Source organism: Seriola dumerili, unplaced genomic scaffold, assembly GCF_002260705.1.
Source record: "Seriola dumerili isolate Sdu_G_001 unplaced genomic scaffold, Sdu_1.0 BDQW01000003.1, whole genome shotgun sequence".
Lineage (NCBI taxonomy): Eukaryota > Metazoa > Chordata > Actinopteri > Carangiformes > Carangidae > Seriola > Seriola dumerili.
The window spans coordinates 12,968,044-12,988,676 of NW_019174258.1; the positions used below are offsets into that span (position 1 = coordinate 12,968,044).

The window sequence follows — 20,633 nt, forward strand, 5'->3', positions numbered from 1 at the left end:
TGCGGTCAGCAAGTCGCTGGAGAATTAATGAAATGCCAAGATGGAGGGAGAGCAATTGCCTGTATAACCTATCCTCAAGGTGCCCTTGTGGTATTTCCAAGAATAAGTCACACAAGTGGAGAATATAGCAAGGCTGGTAATACAGTGAAAGAGAAAAGTTGCGCCGCCTTCAACTCATAATCTACTTCTTCTTCTTTTTTTTTGTACATCTGTGGAAATGAGAGTGATCATTGAGTCACTTCCTCACTGCAAAAGACACTATGGCAGTCTCCAAAGGTCACTGGCAGGCATGAAGAGATTTAATTGCGTGCCTCAGAGTCGACCCTTTTATTAAAACAACTCATTATAGCCTGAAAAGAATTTGTTAACCTATTCTCTCTATCACTTCTTGAAGTTGCACTAAAGAGCTTTTTTTTTTCCTTTTCCAGATTTGTATTTGTCAGGTCAGTCAATAGCAGATGGTTAGAGTTTTTTTTTTTTACATTGCTCACTGTGAACTGCATTCATTCTCGTACCTGACAAGGCTCCCACTGGAGTCCGGATCCCTGGCGGTGACTGTCCCTATGACGGTGTTGATGGGGGCGTTCTCATTCACTTCCAGTAAGTACATGGGTTTGGAGAAAACAGGAGGTTCGTCGGAGTCTTCGACCACAATCTTCACTGTTGCTGTGTCTTTGAAGGGCCCGCCGTTGCCGGGCTCCAAGCGGATGTTGGTGGCCTCGACTTTTAGCGTGAAGGCTCTCTTGTTCTCGTAGTCTAAAGGCTGTGGGGGGGGGGCAAAGAGAGGTATGATCAAAAACTGCTTTGTTGTCCAACAGAGGTATCCAAATCACTCAAGTAATGTAATTAAGTGTAATGTAAGGATGCTTTATAGATTAAAATTGACATTTTACAGACAAAACATAAGATCAGCCCATGAAATACAATGAATTGTTATAGATTAAAGGGACACTCGACACAAGTTTTACACACTGCATCCAGTTTTGACCTCGTCATCAAGGTTACCTTGACTTGGAAAGGAACAAAGTCAGAGAGAAGAAAGCCTGTGTTGTTCACCAGGCAGGAAGGATGTTGTGAAAGACGCTATCAAGTTTCATTATAGGGAATGTATCCAGTGATTTTGGAGCCTGCCTCATACTAGGGACCAAAAGTAGAGAGAGATCTTGGTCTCTGCTGCTATGAAATGATTCTCTTTTAAGCTCCTGGACCCTTTTAAACTACCCATCACAGAGCAGTAAAAGTTACTTCCACCTCACCCAGCAAGATTAGGAACAATAGAAGAATCTAAAAGAGGCCACTCTGCATAATGAGTAGTTTTGACACTGTTGCTGAAAATGCTTTTAAACTTGAATTTAAAGGTCCCATATTTCACATTTTTCCTGTGTTTTATTTGAAGTGTTAATACCCAAGAAGAAGAAGATATATTTGTGGTTTTAAGTATCGAAAATCATCTCAATGTAGTTTTACATCTCCTCTCTCAGGCCCCTCTCTGGAGCTCTAGTAACAACAGGTCGGTGAGCCAATCAGGCAGAGGAGGAGATGAGCCACTGCGCGATCGAGACATCGGAGGAGGATTATGCTCTCCAGGAAGGATCACATTAGCCAGCAGCTAACGGTAGCAGCCAGCCTGTTAGCGAGATGACGCCGTCTTCTGCGGCACTTTTACAAGACAGGCCGCAGTGCATGGTCTAGCTTTGTGTGCATCTTCTGTACATTACATTTTGGTGCGCTTCATGACAAATTTGCAGTGCACCATAGAGTGGATAAAATTTACAGTTGAAAATTCGAACAGTGCTACAAAATGGCTGATTCACTATATAGTGGACTATAAAGTGAGCGAGTGGATGTTCTAAGCAGGCCTTTGATTTATTTATCTGATCATCAGTTTGATTTAAATCAAATCAGTCACAATAAATGACAATTATTGACAGAGTTGCACATCCTGAGAATATTTTCCAGCCTTTATCGGCATGAGAGAACATAAAATCTCTCTGCTAACACCCTCTGTGACAGCAGATTATTTCATAGTGCCATCACAACCAGCTCACATCAAATAAATAAACAACTGCTTTGTGCAGGACATGTCATTGCGTGACTGACATATCTGTTTAATCTCTGTTTTCAATTGCTATACCGTATTTCTTTTAAAGATGCCTCTTCATTAATATTTAAGAGAAAGAGGAGAGTCACAATTTTACTCGTCTGGCATCTCCGAGGACACCCCAGACTGTCACAATTTCATTCTGAATCACCTCTGGTCGCTCTCATACTACTAGAATAATGGGATCAAGTCACTTCCACGCTCCATAACCAGGATTTATAGGGAAATCAAAACTGGGCCTTGCCGCTTGAGGGGATGGGAGCTGGCTTGGGGAAAAGGCGAGGACTAAGAGGAGGGAGATGAACAAAACGAGAAATGTATTCAGTGTGAAAAAAAAAGAGGATGAGAGCAAGAGGAATTGTCCCTGAGGTCAGACAGGGCCAGTGCTGAGAGTTCTGGGGGCAGAGGGGCCATGTGGGTGGAGGGGTGTCTGGTCCGGCTGCGAGACAGTAGCAGCAGCCGGGGGGACGGGAGAGGCGACCCAGGGCTTTGACTTCCACACTCCTACACTCCTGGCATCAGGACACTAGTAGACAGACCTAAGCCCCTGAAGCCTCTCCAAGCCCCACTCCTCCACAGTCAGAGAAGCTATTTGGAACACTTTCATTATTAACCTCCCCTTCTTCTCCTCCTCCCTCTCCTCCTCACTCCTGACACCAACCCACCCTCCGTTCCTTGCTTCTCTCTCCCTCTCTCTCTCTGATCCTGCCGTCTGTGCTGAGAAAATACAGAGTGTGGCTGGACCGCAAGCCAATGGATTAATTCAGAGTGTAGTGGAGAGTAAGAGCCTGTATAAGGTTGTGGCTGGATAGTCAAAACCATTATATGGAAATGGCGAGAGGGAAAAAGGCCTAAGTTTTAATAGGATGTATTATTTGAAAGTCATTTATTGGTACATACATTGATTTGGCTGGCTGATGTCCAACAGAGGTGATGCTATCTGGCACTTTACTGTTATGTAATGTCTTTCTTTCTTGCTTTCTTGCTTTATCGTAAGTAGTTTCACATTTTATTGTCGGAATACTGAAATTCTGCCATTCAAATGTGTTAATAATATGAGTCAACACTGGCTATACTGGAAAATGAACAAAATTTAAATCATTAATCATCAAAATTAAAGCTGCATCATCCAATGAAACTTAAAGCTGCAAATCTGGAATATTAAAGCTGCACTTTTGCTTTTTGTTTGTTTGTTTGTTGTTTTTCTGCAACTTAGCAGAACAAGCTGTCAACACAACACTGAAAAACTACCATGACATTTTTAGCAAACAGTTGCCTCCATCCAGCAGACATGGAGCAACACTAGCACAACACGGCGTCCTGATTAATGTTCAAAATTCACTCTTCACTTTCTGCTTTGTTTTTTTTTCTTTAGCTGTTGTGGGCCATGAAACCAAAACAATGAGCTAAAGGATGCTGAAACAATCCACAGGTTGATCCCTTTAACTGACCAACTTCACATCGTTCATATTAACCTGATCTATTATCAATATAAAAAATGCTGCTTAAAGCAGCTTGACAAGTACTTTTTTGATGCTCTTCACCTAATGTAGCACCACATTGAATTAATCCAGGAAAAATAGGCTCACGTTACTTTGCTTCCCCCTTATCAAAATATTTCAGTGTTATTCCCACTTGACAGCATGGAGAAACAACTCATTACATTTGTTCCCAGTGTCCTAACAAAGAGCTGAAAGGGAAGGGGGTGGGGAGGGCTGGCATATTTAATTACACCAAATCCACTTAAATGGTTTAAGGAAAAAATGGCAGTAAACAGCTTCTTTGATTAGCAGAGCAAAGTTTGATTAAAATTATTTTTCATTATCAATTACAGAATAAAACAAAGCATCTATGCAAGCTGCTCTTTTAAATACTGTATGTTATCCTAGCCTTGGAATCAGGATGCAAGTCATATTTTGACCCATTCAAATTATTAATTCAATAAACGCACCGAGCGCTTTGAATGAGTAATCCAGAGAGAACCACTTTGATTTTTATTAGTATGCATAGTGCTACTGTTGTACAACTACCGTTGATTATTAAAGAGTTTCATGAGTGTAAAAAGCAAACTGTCGAGCTACAGTATGTAGCAGGTTTTTTGGAGTCAAGGTTGCACAGCCAGTTTTCCATTCTTGTGTGATCCTGAACAAACATGGCTTAGCTGAATGATGCTAAATTTCTAAACAGAGACAGCAACAGACACATTCTTCTTTCTCCTGAGCTGACACCCCCTCGCCGCCGTGTCCCACACCACAACCCTGCTGTGTCATTCTTCGGTCTCTCTCAAGCGTTAGCATCAAATCAGTATGTACACAGGCCATTTAGAGACTTCAAAGTTCAGCGTTGGCTGCAGGGGTGAAAGCTCAGCATCCCACTAACATCCCTCGACAGGCCTGCGGGCTGGCAGATAAAAAGCTTAAAAACCCAAACAGCAAAGAATCTCTGCCCTGGTTTGTGCCTCTCCAGCCTCAGTTAGATCAATATGTTTTAACCTTGCCGCAAAGGATCTTTAATAATTTGAATTCCGTGTTAGATGGCAGTTTATAGTCCCATACAGCTGTTGACAGGGACAGGGTGTGTTGGAGAAAGAGTCACGCTGAATCTTTTCTTCTGTCATCCCGGTTGGAGGATAACACTGGTGAGGAACAAAAGAGCGACGGCATAACAACTGCTTCTTTTAACTCGTCTAAACTTGGGACCCCGCTGTCTGGAGGGATGCAAAGAAACACTAAGTGTGCAAATGCCTCGCGACTCTCCCAACACGTTATCATCTATCTCGCCTTAGTGATGTAGGCAACCGACTCAAGGGCCACAGAGAGAAAGCCGAGCAGACATGGGAAGAGTGAGGCTCTCTGCGGGACATGGAAGTGGAGGTTGCCTAAAAGACTAACACATTTGACATTTGCTTTGTCAACAGTTAGATTTTATGACTTTGTGTCGAGTTTGTTCTCCAGTGCTGATGTTTTCTTTAGTGGCAGTGAATCGTAGTCTCGGCAGATTGTCTTAGCTCTTATACATTCCACCTCCCACGCAGTCCATTGTTCACACTTTGACAAAGTCACACCGCATGTCCTTGGGGTAATGTCATTTTACATCACAACACAATGGCATTCCGTGTTTGAGTGATGTATAGCTGTTCTCTCCAGACACTGAACCAACCATGACTCAAGACTTGAGAACGCCCATCCATCAATCATGCGTATGATTCAATATATGCAAACATCCTCTACCAGGCACAGCTTCTATAGACTTAGGATACAGAATACATACATATATAAGTAGCATGCGCTTTGGCTATCTTTGATAGCATGTGTTCAAATCTCAGTTTGATTTTTCACAGATGTCCTTGAGATGCAGCTTTGTCTCAACTTGCTTGCAAGTCAAAGTGTTATTAAAATGCATTGCAGTTTTCAAATGTAAATTTCAGCATTGAGCAGAATATAGGATTTCATGCTCTAAATGTCTACAGGCGATCAACAATGTCCAGGTTCAAACTTCTACAGCTTTCATCCAACTTTTATATTCATACTGCATCTGTGCTGCAGATACAGAAACGTATCATATTGTGTGAAATTGCGCAAAGACGACTGAGAGCCTTATGTGTCTTAGCCTCTGCCATACTTTTAAAATCATCTGATGAATACAATGCTGCTAATTCAATACAATGCTCCACCGACAACACATTGCACTGTGTCATTATGTGCTAATGTGTTCGCCTCAAGGTGAAACAAAATCAGGTTTTATGACGGGAATGTCGCTTGTTTGCCTCGGGACCACACACCTGGGAATATCTAGATGAACAAATATAACATGTATTGTCTTTTCTTCTTGGAACAACTACTGCCAATGTACCCTTGAGTGAGGCAGTTACCCAGCAACTGCTCTGGTGAAGTTGCTTCAAAGGGCAGCAGTGGAAAAACTCCATCTCTCACATGTGGATGTGTTAACATTGCAAAAAAACTTTGGGTGCGGTCCATCTGCTCTTATGGCGATGGTGATGTGGGTGTCAGCAAAACAGAATTTACCCAACGTTAGAATGAGGACTTGAACACATTTACAATATGTAGTGATTTGCTATGAGCTAAAAGAGCTGCAGCCCAAAAGACTAATGTGAAAATAACAGTATAGTGTAAGAAAAGGAAGCTATTCAGACTTTTTATTTTCACACATTTGCCAAATGTGTTTGAACGTCTACACCTGCTGGAATGTTCATCTTTTACTTCAAGCAAGCAACATGTGAACGTGATGTTTTTTTTCTGCCATAGGTTTTTTGGAATTGACAAATATATAGGTTTTAGTAATATATACAGAAAAGCAAATGCTCCTTTAGCTCCCAAGCTACTCAGCCCCCAGTTTTTTAATATTTAATGCTACACTTTCGAGTGAAGCCTCCTCTCAAATGCTAAGGCAAGTGGTACAGAAGAGGCTTAGCAATCTGTCCTTGTGTTAGCATGCCATTTAGCAAGAAAAACATGATTTCTTTTTTATGTTTTATACAGCATTTGCCCATGCCTTCGAGTCATTAGCTGGTAGCAGATTGATGTAGCTGCTATACCTTTTCTGGCTCACATTAGAAAAATGCACCTTGTTGCTCCTGCACCCTGAAACCCACGGCCCCGGTGTGTTTGACAATCGGTCGGTGAGTCACAAAGACAGAGATCATGAAGAAGTGACTTTAGTGGAGTTTCTTAGGTCTTACCTTTTTCAGTCGGAGAATCCCCTCCTGTGTCTGCGTGTCCGTGATAATCTCAAACACGCCTTGATCATCTCCCTCGATGACGCTGTATGTTGACTTGGCGTTCTCACCGATATCTCTGTCATTTGCCTTCACCTTGCCGCCCATTTTCCCTAATGGTAGGTCTTCAGGTATTATAAACTCATACAGACCTGTGGAGGAAGAGACATAGCTCTAGAAATGTTGATCAAATTAAACTAAATCCTGGAAGCATATTACAGCACTGTATCATCATTAGACATTGCAGCCTTTATAGAGGAATGAGCTTCTGAGGAGCCTGTTTGATGAAATTTAGAAGATAACATTTATTTTTCCCAATTATGACCAATCAGAGAAATACTCATTTAGAGCGGCAGTCATTTGCTTCTCCTCATAATTCGATTTGTGATGTTTTAAGGTCGCGAAGTGACTCACTTTTAGAGAACTTTGGCGGATTGTCGTTGATGTCTGTGAGTGTGACGGTGACTGTTGTCGTTCCAGACAGGCCCCCCATGTGTCCTCCCATGTCCTTAGCCTGAATGACCACCAGGTACTCCTCTCTCATCTCCCGATCCATCCCATGGAGAGCAATTTTTATGGTTGCTGGAGGTGGAAACAGTTCATAGCACATTAATGCAATTATAAACATGACTGATATACTCTGCACAACATTTTAATGATGCTCATGAGAGTATGCACAGGCAAGCATAAGAAAAAAAAAAAAACAATGCCTACAGTAACCTTCATGCCCACCTGACTCTCGAGGTTACAATATGCATTATTTCAGACCATGACTTTACAAAACAAGAGCTCCATACCGAGTGGAGGAGGAGAATTCCCTGCAAGTTTATTCTCTTAAAAAGCAAGTCTCTGTGAGCATAGCAAGGTGGTCATGACTGAGCCAGCTCCAGCACTGAGAATCAGCTGTGTTTGTTTTCAAATGCGTTCTTTTGCTGTCTGCAGTCATTTGTATTCTGATTGAGTGTGAATTATGCTGTCTGTCTTGTATAATCTTGAATATTGTATGCAGAATGGACCTTATTGACTCTGCCACAGCGCTGAATATAAAAAGGGCTCAGCACCGGCATATACGGATAATCCACTCAGGAAACAGAGGCCCGCAGGATCATCAAATGAATATAAAACCCCTCATAAAAGCCAGGCTTTGGCATGACACCCTGCCTCGGTCCTGAGCTGCCTCAGACAATGAGAATATGCTTAGCTATGATGAAAAACATGGGAGGGGTTAGGATGTTGTCTGTGCCTCCATTTTCTATTCTTGAGATAGATATTCCTCAGAGATGTAGCACAATTTCAGGGTGAGTTTTGCTTTTGGAGGTCACACGCAACACTGATGATCTAACAACTGGAGAATGTGAAGGACGAGAGTTTGATATAACAAAATAACTACCTCATCAACAAGGTTGCACTGGGGGAAGGAGCTGTAACCTTGTTGTTCAGAAAATCTAAATTATCCAATATAACAAGCTTTCTTTCGTTTTACCATTGTTTCACTGGGGTTGGGGTTTTTTCTCCACCATGAGCATTACATGTTGCTATTACCATCATTCTCTATATAGCTCTATAAATCATGAACATCTGCAGTGTAATGACTGAACAAGCAACTTTATGACAAGATATATTTGTAGTTTTAAGTATCAAAAACCATCTCAATGTAGTTTACATCTCCTCGCTTAGGCTTCTCTCTGGAATCAGTAACAACAGGTTGGTGAGCCAATCAGAAGAGATCGTCTGAGCCTCTCTTCTGATTGGCTGTCTGATTTTAGGTAAATACTCAGAAAAACCAAATCCTGCGAGGTTAGATAATGGGTCCCGGTTGATGGGGCTTGGGGCATGGCTGAGAGCCATGACTGTTTTGTTGTGACATCACAAAGTTACAGAAGTCCTGATGGCTGGTTTTAAGGCTCAGTTCCTGAATACAGGCTGTGTGCACTTCTCTGTGGACCGAGCACTTTGATACTTTCACATTATTAATATAAAACATAGACCTGCTTTATAATCCAAAAAGACATCTTATACAATATGGGACCTTTAACTCTTTGGGGTCACAAATATGATGCAATAATAATAATAATGATAATTATGTAATGAACTTTTTTAAACTCAATTAACAAAGGATTGTAGCAAGTATATTATCCTACACAGACATTCAGGTTTTGTTCCATCTGCACACCTCAGCAGAAATCCACATTTATCAGACCAGGCTACAATTTTCCAGTCTTCAGCTGTCCAGTTTCAGTGAGCCTGTGCCCACAGCAGCCCCAGATTTCTGTTCTTGGCTGACAGGAGTGGAACCTGACGTGGTCTCCTGCTGTTGTAGCGCATCCGCCTCAAGGTTGGATGTGTTGTGCATTCTGAGTGGTTATCTGAGTTACGGCAGCCTTTCTGTCAGCTCCAACCAGTCTGGCCATTCTCCCCTGACCTCTCTCATCAACACAGCATTTCTGTCCACAGAACTGCTGCTCACTGGATGTTTTTGGTTTTTCACACCATTCTGAGTAAAAAAACTCTAGAGACTGTTGTGTGTGAAAATCCCAGGAGATCAGCAGTTTCAGAAATACTCTGTCTCGCCTGCCACCAACAATCATGCCACTGTCAAAATCACTGAGATCACATTTTTTCCCCAATTCTGATGTTTGATGGTGAACATTAACTGAAGCTCCTGACCTGTAGCTGCAGGATTTTATATGTTGCACTGCTGCCACATGGGGGATACCATCATACACAGCAAAACAAAAGTCTAAGCGCTAATTTATGATGTCAGAATTAAATCCCTCTTTCAGTACCATGGATAGCACCACACAGCAGGGCATGCCAAACCACTTATTTAGAATTCAGTTTAATACAAAATGATCTTAAAATACAAACATAAAGAATAAAAAGGCTATTGTCACAGGAGTCTGAGATCTGACAGTGAAATCCATTTCTGATTTTGACTGGCCATCGGGAGCACTGGTCGGCTGCCACATCAGTGGGTGGGTAAGAAAATCAGAAACGCCAGCAACTCGAAATGAGGCAATACGCTTACTGCAGCACGTCAGAGCAATAAAAGCCTTGTCAGGAAATAAAGGGTTTCTGTCCACAGAAAATGTTAAAGGACTAATTTGAAACGGTAACAGGAAGTGTTGAGTTTGTATTAAAGGTCCCATATTTGTGACTTTTCCAGTGCTTTATTGGACAGGCTCTGAGCCTCTCTTGTGATTGGCTGACTGTTTTCTGAGTGAACAAATAAAAAGTAAACACTCAGAGAAATGAAATCCTGCAAGGCTGGACAGTGGTTGCGGGTGGGCTGGGCTGAGAGTGGTGGCTGATTAGTCGTGACAGAAGTTACAGAAGTCCTGACGGCTGGTTTTAAGGCTCAGTTTCTGAATACAGGCTGTGTGCATTTCTCTGTGGACTGAGCGCTTTGCTACTTTCACAGTATTAATATAGAACCTAGACCTGCTTTATAATCAAACAAGACATGGAAATCTACCTTTATACAAAATGAGACTTTTAACACGTAACTTTAACAGGGCAAACATGAGTGAATGAAAACGAGGCTTCATACTGAAATACTGGTATCACCAATTATTAAACAGAGGGAATTAGAAGTAAAGACTGTTAACCTCTGCAGCTGAGGTACATAAAGGCCCTGGTTATTATTTTAGGAATTACAGCAGTTGCTGTAAATCCCCCACGATGACATAATAGATACTGGAACACTGCATACAGTACAAAGTGCATTTTCTCACATCCTTGTATATATAGATGGGTAACATTAAGAGAGTCTGAAGGACAGAGTGAGTGAACATAATCACAGCATCATTGACTTTTTAAAACATTAACTTTCCCAATTAAAAAGGACTTTAATATAACTCTTCTTATTATTCCGTCTGCTCTGCTAATAGGAATAAACAAACATATACGAGTGTTTATACTCCACACATTGTATTATATCACTAATCTAAGCAGTAAAAAAGAAAGTAGCCTATCACGAGTCTGATTTTAGTAAGATCTCTGACTGGCATCAATGAGGTAGGCCTACCTCGCTTTCACTCACACAAACAAATGAATCCATAAATAAAAACAGCAACACAAACAACACTCGTACTCCCTCTTCCACACACACACACACACACACACACACTCTCAAACATACTTCAGTTATCCTGCTAGAAGCAACACTCTCATCTCTGTTGATCATCGTTAATTATTCAAATTAATTCCTAATCACTGAAAAGGGAGGATAGACAAACACTCATTTCCATAGATATTTGCCTCAACTTCTTTTTCTTTTTTCTTCACCGACCATTAACCAAGTGATGAATTGGGGCATGATGTTTATTTATTTATTGAATGCTTTTCATTTCCAATGTGGTGTTATAAGTGTCAAATGCATTCTAATGGTTGTTTTCCTCTTACCTTTTATTTTTCATTAACATTCATTAAAACATCTGGCTCACTTGAATGAGCCATCTGCGTGTGCTCCCGCAATCACACAAAGCATGAATGCTAATCCTTAAACTGTCCGTTCAGTGCGTTTTCTATAGCCACGCTCCGGCTGCTGCAGACGCTCGAAACGCTGGGACGCCTATAGCAGTGAGGACGAGCCCAAATTTCTAAGTGTTGAACCGAGTATTCATCTTAATTATGTACATAAATTTTGAGCCTCCCTTTCTTTCAGCTTGTTTATTGTGTGCTGTTTTCCAAATTGCGAGTCGTCGATTTCCATCTCATTTCTTATTAATGTAATTTCACCATTATTTAATCATATTGCTTACAGACACATGTTAAAAAGTCAGCTGAAAAAGCAATTAAAGATCCAATCTGGAATCTGTTTCGAGATAACTTTATGCATCATGACGCTGCTGAAGAGTTTGCCTTGTGAAAGGAAGAAGTAATTATTATCATTATTATTATTATTACTAGCATTATTTTAAATTCATAAGCCAATGATGTTACACAGCAGCATACGAGTGCTGGCCCATTTAGCATTTAGGACGACCAATCAGCTGATGGAAAACACGCAACTTAGTGATGCAAAGCTGCACTTATATGACTCATCTGATAATTTTGTAGTTTTAATAATGAATTCCATGCGGCCCTTTGTTGAATTGTGGTGATATTGAGTACATCACGATCAGATAGGGCTGTGGCATTCAAACCATCAGATGACCTAGTTAAACCGGGACAAACACAATAGAGAAAACCATTGTATTTGTCTGAGTGTATTCCAGTGATAGAGGCATACTTTTGTCCTCAGCCACCTACACGTCTAGCCCACACGTCCAGCTGGGAGAGGCAACACTAACTCAGCACCCTCCTGGTTCAGTATAAGGGCCGAGGTGATTTTATTATGTAGATTCCAATCACCTGTGGGTAATATCTTGTGTGTGTGTGTGTGTGTGTGTGTGTGTGTGTGTGTGTGTGTGTGAGATGCTTTTCATTTGTGATGTCATTAACTGTTGTCTGACAAAGCCTGAAGAAGATCTCTGTAAGATCAAATGCTGCATTATTAAATTTATTGGAAGCCGTTGACACAGCGTATGGGGTCTTATTTCCATTTCACTCATCAAATCAGCTGTGTGTGTTTTTCTTATTTAACACATTTAACAACATTTTTTTTTTAAACTTAACATTTTAATTAAAGGTATACGCTCCTCAATTTAGCTATGGAGCCGCCAGTAACACGCTCATTTTTTTTTTTTTGCCTCAGTGCACTGTTTGTGTTTTGAAACATACGCGAGTGTGCAGCTGCAGAGGGAAGGGGGTAGGAGAAGGGAGCGAGCCTGGGAGCCTGACTGAACAGCAGCCACATGCAGCGATAATCCGCCAGCATCTCAAAAAAACAGATGGGCTGAGTTACCTGCAGTCCTGTTGTTGTTACACAACTTTTTTTAAGCTACAACCAACACGGTCAGCTCCTTTTTAGCGTGCATTTCGTAATGCTGTCCCTTATGGGCTTGGTAAAAAGGGGTGAGGTTACATAATGGTATCAACATATAGAGTACATAGTGGTTAACGACACACATTAGCTGCCATGGCTGTGGTCTTATGATAAGTGGGGTTTTTTTCACTATAAATCCCTGTTTTGTCCTTTCGGGAAATATATGAATTTTAAACCTAATGCATTACAACACAATGAGATTACCTCAGGTGGGCCAGCAGGTGGGAAAGCTGTTGCATCTCCACCTGCTGGAACCTGTGCAACTTGTAGCACCTGCAGGCAGTGCACACGCATATTAAAAAGCCACCCTCTCACTCACTGCTGTCACCTCAGTCTCTTTTTTTTTTTCTTCATTGGAATCCACAGTATTGGCAGCACAGAGACTGATGCTGCCAAAACCCAGGCAACATTAGAAATCAATATGCGCTAATGTGAAACTAAACTATGAATGTTAATGAATTCTAAAGAACTGGTTGGTTTAAAAGATGCTGCAGGTAGAGGATGACCCTCCAGCCTAAATGTCAGAGTGGAGGAGGAGTTTCTGTTGATACACACCTGAATGTTCATGTATATTCATGCAATCAGGATCTAAATGTTTTGTTGATGTTTAGATGTCACAGTTTACCAAGTAGCCAAAAAGCTAAACTGATTTCCTCATAGATCCATCCTGACTCCTAGAAATTATGCTTTACCAATCATGTTGTGATGACAACATAATCGTCTGGATTATGTTTGGAGGCAACATCATTTTAGGATGAATAATACGCCGCATTTATTATCAGCCATGGAGTCACTAGGAGGTGGCTGTGGTTCCACTGTCACACCAGAGACTAGGGTTCAGTAGGGAAAGATTTTTTTTTTTGATGAAATGTAAATAAACATTTTCTGTATTAAACTTGTTCTGTGTGAAACCAGAGCACAGTCTGCAATGCTGCCAGTGTCTACACACAACCAACGTGTAAAAAGGCTGCAGTCAGTACAAATGCAAATTGCAGGATCGATTATTTTGATGGAAAAAATACATTGACCTTGAACATTTCATTGCTATGTTCAGATTCAACATGTTTGTGACTCAGGAAGCAAAGTAGAGATTCCTGGCAAAACTTCACCTCCTTCCAAGGTGACCGGAGAAAGGAAAAAGTCTACAGAGGTCAAAACTCCAGCGACACTCCAGATTGATGAGCCTGATGAAGGCCACAAGCCTTAAGTATGTTAATTAATAACATTTCCTCATGTTATTAGAAAACCTAATGCAGTCAGCATTATGATGCTGGGGGCGCGCCTTGGCTGCTGACCCTGAGTCTCTCTCTCTGTTTGTTTGTTTGTGATTTTTTGCTGTTAACAGCTGTTATTTGTTTTTCTTCTTATCTGCTGCTACCTGCTCATTTGTATTATTGTATGTTGTGTATGCTGTTGTGTTGTGTTATGTGGATTGTATGTATTTTTGACTGGGAGAAGACAAAGACAACTTTCCACTGAGGTGGACAATGAAGTCGAACAAATCCAATCAAATCCAATTATGTTTCCTTCAAAACACATTTACTGTTGCAATTTAGTTGTATAGAAACATCATTTCTGGGAGACAGGGTTGGATAGATTACATTTGAATATTTCCATTCAAATCAAAGTTGGTCATTAACAACTTTGAACATTGGGCATGTAAAGCACAACGACTCATACCAATAATGTTCTTCTTTGAGATGCAGCATGTCTCAAGATTTTTGCCAGAGTAAGTGCAAGGACATTTTTTTAGAAAACCCTGATGCATTCAAGTTGCTGCGGAAAGTTTGAAAACATTTGGATAGCACTTGTCAACAGTTGTAATACTTTTATTAGAACATGGTTGCAGTGGTATAACAGTCAGCTATTAGACAAGAGATTGTCAAAATATTTCAGCTGGAGCACGGAACTTTTTCGATCATTTTCCACTTGATACTGCTTGCTTAAAAGCTATAGTCTGAACATCCAGTTGTTTTCCTGGTGTCTGATACACAGTTGGGCCCTGAAAGCTTAAGACAGGCTTCACAGTTGAGGTGTGACCTTAACACGGCAAATTTGCATCTATGCACAATAAGTTGGACCCATCTAAGGTAAAGTTATTCGTAAATGTCATTTGGATGTACTTACCATAAGACTTGGTCAAACACTGATAGCCTGCTACTTGACCTGAGGTGACTTTGTAAGCTCATTTATCTAAGTCGAAGGTGGTAATGAAAAAGGACAATGTTTAAATACTAAAAAGGTTCTGGCCTAATGTGCTTGGTCCTGTCTAGAAGAAGAGGACTATTGAAATAATCCTTAGATGTAATCACTGTCTTACTGTAAAGTCTATTTCTTTCCTTTTTGTCCCATCATGGGCGTGGCGTTCATTCATTACATTTTGTAATACATTATGCTCTCCATTGGTTAGAAACAGACAAAGGATTTGCACACTGTGTTAATAGCTCCCATTAAATTTAATGAAGCAACGTTTCGATCTCACACAGATCTTCTTCGGGCTTTGTCAGGCAAACAGTGACTAACAGCACAAAGAGCTCCATTGTTAGGCTGCCCCACAGAGGTGTCATCCTTTTATGTCTCTATTTTTAAGTCATAGAGATTATATTGGTCCTCTCTGTTATTGGGTGTGTTGCGTTTAGCATGCCATGTCTTCCATGTTCAATTTAAGTTGGAGACAGTAACAAGTCGACAACTACTGTGCTTACCTGAATTAGGGTCTACGGAAAAATACGGTTGTCCCTCCAGTATACTGTAGACCAGTTTAGCACTGTTCCCATACACTGGATCGTCGGCATCTGAAGCTGTTACCCGGGTAACTGGGGTACCTGTGGGACAGAGAGACAGTTATGAAGTATAACTCTGAAGGGAATCATCTCTACATTGCTGTGAAGTGCAGTTTGGAAGTGCTGAGGCAATTGGGATGAGACTGTTTGACCCTAAGTGGGTTTGATTTGTTCGAAAGTCTCATCTGTCTCATCTCGTGTCAGAATTTCACAACCCACTGCCAATTGTGCAGCAGAGTAGATGAAATCTGGCAGTTTCTAAGAATTTTATCTGCATTGTTTTAATTTCCTAAGCAAGGGACTGTATGAAAATTATTGGGATTGGGAGGGGCAGCTGAACCAGATGGTTCACTTAAAAAAAAAAAAAACAACAATATGATATGATTGTCCATTGGACCGCTTGAAATAGAAAAACTTCATCCTCCCCTCTAATGTATGAAAATAATACAACAGACAACAAATAATAAACTTGAGCTGCACAAATAATTAAAAGTGACGTTCTTTTAAACTTAATATGTAAATGCAGTAATAATTTTCACAATATCCACCAAACCTCACATTAGAAACGATGGCAAATTGTGCATCCCACACATTGAAGTTATCTCTTCTCTTATTTATTGAGTAAATGAGCATAGTCATAGGTGGCAGCTCTGTGAAATAAAAAAAAAGGCTGAAATAAAATATAATTTCTTTGTGGGAAAATATTCAAAGACACACCCATGTTTGTCCAAAATATCAGACTTCCCTCACTTCAACAAAATGAGAAAATACACCACCTTCCATTTCTCAACTCTTCTCCCTGTAATACTTATGTACAGTCCCTAACTGGATGCAAAAAAAAAGAACCCAATTCAATGTTTCAGTCTTGAGTTCAAACTGAAAACAACACGATATTTGAACCAACATGTGAACCCACAAAAACAAAACTGCAACTGGTAATGTGCCTCCCCGTGCCCTTAATTTGTCTTTCAGTTGTGTGTTTACAGTCCTGGCATCAAAGTGTCAATTACTTGCAGCAAAATGTGACATGACTTCAGATGAAATATGTTATAACAGGTGTCTGGTAGAACTGAGCAAACCAGTCATGTCAGTGCTGATTAGTCACCTAGCCCTTCGTAATGCTAGCTTCTGCTGGACATGTTAGCCTGTGTGCAAATCAACATGATAGTGATGGATGTGTCACATATTCATTATAACACAGCAGGAAAAGTAATCATATCTACAAATTGACAAGTTACACATGTTTTTCACAGCTGTTGGTTTTCAAGACTTTGCAAAACTTTAAATAAGCACGCTAACAGGTGTATTGCAGCACCTGAATACACTACTGAAAGATAATCAAATGTACAGTATGTCTTTGAGCCTTATCATTTTGAACAAATCATTAGCCTCAGCACTCAAAGAAAAACACTTTACTTTCTGTGAAAACTTAAGGGTTTGGCACATGTACTCTTATCTAATATCACTATTCCTTTAACACCAGTGCAGTCAGCCATTACCTTCACAGCAACAATATTCACTCTAACAGAAATTAAGTTTTTTATTGAAGGTTTGCAGGAAATGTATACAGTGGCCTTCATCAATACACCAACTCCGCCAAATGCTCAAGGCAAATCAGAAAATACATTAGTGAGAATTCAATCCACCATTGACAGCTCCATTATAAGGCATCTGAAAAAAAAAAAAAAAAAAAAAAAAAAAAAAAAAACAGAATACAAAGTGACTATTAACGCAATTAAACGTATCCATTTTAAATCACAATGACCTAGCTCCTCATCAGTCTCAGTGTGAGGGAGTGGTGTGTCAGAGGGAGGGGGAGGGGGGGCGAGCTGACGTGCTGACAGCGAGCAACGTGCTAGCAGGAAGCTACAGATGGTATGGTAATTGTTTCTGTGAAAGATGTTTGGAGGTGTTCTGACAACAAAGGGAGATGTCCCCCGTCGCAGACAAGCGCAGGTCCTGCCACAGGCGCCGAAGTCTGTCCAGTGTAGACAAAAAAAGACTCGCAGCACAGACCTGCGCCAAGTGTGAGTTTTTGGCTCTCACACTGTGATTCAGAGGCTCCAGTCATGAATTAAAACATGAAAATAAAAAAAATGCAGTGCCAGATGTGATGGAAACACAATCTTCGTGAAGTTTACATTGTGTAACCCACAAATCAGACATCTGTATTCCGCTGGCATCGCCTGAAAACAACCCCCCCTCCCCCCCCCCCCCCCCCGCCCAACTCATCTGCTGACCGATGTGGAGCACAGTGACGAATTAAGATATATGTCTAACTTATCGGAGTTCAAAACAAACTGGGAATATTATGTCAAAAAAACATTTCCGCCACAGCAAAACATAAAGGGCCCTTTCATAATCAGCCATTCACGAAAGATGTTTTCCACATCCACATCCAGCTACAGTTTGTGAACTCATCTCCCTCTTTACGCCGTCAGCTACACGTGTCCGCCATTGATTAATAGTCGCTGCTCTGTCTGTGGTCCTGCAAACAGCAAAACAAAGCAAAAAGCCACCTTTACACTCTAACTGGAGTAGGAGTTTCACTGTTGCAACCCAATTATTTCACAGTGAGAGAGCCTCAAGTGGTCCTCTGAGACGGAGGTGTTCTAGTAATTCATAGTCTTATCATGACCTATGCTGTTGTGTTGCCAAAGCTTACCTTGTAAATTTCCTACTGCTTGTTATACCCCGTGCCTTTTACTGTGTTTAGATCACAGCAGATCAATGAGCTCCTTTTTGTTTCTGTGTTTCTGCTGTGTCTCAATGAAAAAAAAAAAAAAAAAAACAGCACATTATAACTGGATGTCAGCTGCTGATACACTTGGAATTTTCTCTGCTTAGATCACTTAGTCCCAGTTTACATGAAATTAAAAAAAAAAACTGTGAGATTCCAGTTATTTCACAGTACGTATTAACGCTGTGCATTATGGAACTGACTGTACTATAGGAAAACACCTCAGCATATGATGTTAACCGCATCTGCTATTCAGAGTTCAGCATGTGGAAATTTCCCCAAACGTGTTAGATAAGTAAATAAAATATCAAATAAATTGGTTGACATAATGTAAGGAAACATAATTATATGAATTATATTCCACAGATGTGTGCAATAATCCAAATTGGTGCACTCATGCAGTAATGCTGGGAAGCAAATTATATCCTGTGTGCCATAGGTGTTTGCCAATTGTCAAATGAATAAAATGAAAGACAGCTAAGGAAATTGCACCTCTTTTTTTTTCGCCAGAGATACAGAGCCTTATCTGCCTTAAAGTTAAATTACTACCACTACAGAGGGAGAAGGCAGCCATCTACACATCCCTAATTATGAAAAGTACCTTCGTACTTCTAAAAGGTGTCTGACTATCGCAAACAGGCTTTATAAATTCAGTTACACTATGGATTGAACCAGGGGTAGTAGAGGGTAGGAAAAAATCTTCATAAAAACAGTGGAACTGGTGAAGCATGAAATAGCTCCCTCTTTCTTTCCCTCCCACAGGGGTAAAATGCTCCTCACCACCCCTGATAAAAAAATGAAGGATTAGGAAAGCCAGTGTTTTGGTCCTATTTCAAATCACTGCAGATTAGTTCATCCTTCCCCTTGATAATGCGTAGAAATTTCGGGGACACTGCAGAGATGGATGCAGCTGTAGGCCAGGCAAACGGCACAGAAACTCAATTGTAGGAGGGACATTGTCTCTGGCTTTTATTTGAAGCCTGTAGCATTGTAGCAATTACAATAATAGCAACACAACACCTTTAAACTTCCGGGGATGAAAAAGCTGAACGGTTGCTATGAACAAAAGCCGTGCGGGGAGGAATTATCTATGTAAAAAGCCTACAATGGAAAATGTAAACATGAAATGCACATGAAGTCCTGTGCGCTCCACTGCTTTGGCAGCTTTTCTGCCCGAAAAACGTGTTACTTACTGTACACACCATTCTTGGTCAAACCTGTTAGAGATGTGGAGGTAGGTGCAATCATGCTATTTCTGGTCCAAATGGATTTGTCTCAGGCTTCTCCTGCTGTCTAGCAGATGCCCAGACACTGAGAGATTGCATGTAACCTTCTCTTGGGAAAGCAAATCTCCTTCTGTTGGTTTGGGCAGTAACCCACAGGGTGACACACATTAAGCATGTATGAAAATACAGCCTGCATTCACACTTGTTTTCCCCCGCTGAGTGTAATCTCATTAATCATGTCCTCAAGTTCACACGATTTAATACCATGACAATAATTTCAACACACATCAATTCCAAAGGTGCCATTATTGGGGCGTCGCGTAGCGCAGTGGGTTAGAGGCTACAGTCCTCGCTGCAGTTGGCCCCCGGTTCGACTCCCGCATCGGACGGCCCCTTCCTGCGTGTCATTCCCCCTCTCTCTGCCTCCCCATTTCCTGTCTCTCTACTGTCCTGTCCATTAAAGGCACAAAGAATAACTTTAAAAAAAAAAAAAAAAGGTGCCATTATTGTATATGAGGCATCACATGGGGGGGGGGGGTTGAAGGGCCTGTTGTTTCTGAACGGGCCCTAGAATAAAGACATGAGGGTCTAGCCTTCTATTTTATCAACTGGAACAAATAATAGGGCACACACTTTCTACTTACTCTGTAGGCTGACTCAGTGTTAGGAAATCAATAGGAATCTCCTTTGAACCAGGGAGGGGATAAATTGGGGGATGCAGCCCGATGTGACACACACTGCCAGTGGAAGGACATTGCAACTAATTTCTATAACATGCTTATTTCCATAGAAGTATTGCAAGGATAACCAAACAGTGGAAGGTCACAAAGATGTGGGTTTGAGCCATCAAGAGACAAGAGAGGGAATTAATTAGAAAATGAAAAACTACACTTGTCTACAATTTCATCTACAAATAGCAAGTTTTTGGACTTGCTATTAGTATCTCCACCATTAAAGCGGTACGATTAACAATTAAAACAACAACATTTCAGTTGACAGACAAGAATTTAATGACAATGATTGAGTGTCTAACCCCTGCTAGTGGCTGCTGGATGATGGAAGGAAAATAGGGAATACTGTATTTTCTTGTCAAATAACCAACAATAATGACCATGGGTT

At 40.8% G+C, this 20,633-nt stretch overlaps 1 protein-coding gene across 2 annotated transcripts in view; it reads right to left on the reverse strand.

The window, feature by feature from the left end:
• Positions 1-20,633, reverse strand: part of LOC111218065 (cadherin-8-like) — a 101,762-nt gene that overhangs the window by 17,418 nt on the left and 63,711 nt on the right. For both annotated transcript variants that reach the window (XM_022740161.1, XM_022740169.1), the window contains 4 exons: positions 15,471-15,590; positions 7,251-7,418; positions 6,801-6,988; positions 516-763 (listed from right to left, as the gene is read on the reverse strand). In XM_022740161.1, the coding sequence (XP_022595882.1) occupies positions 516-763; positions 6,801-6,988; positions 7,251-7,418; positions 15,471-15,590 (724 nt within the window). The remainder of the gene's footprint in view (positions 1-515; positions 764-6,800; positions 6,989-7,250; positions 7,419-15,470; positions 15,591-20,633) is intronic.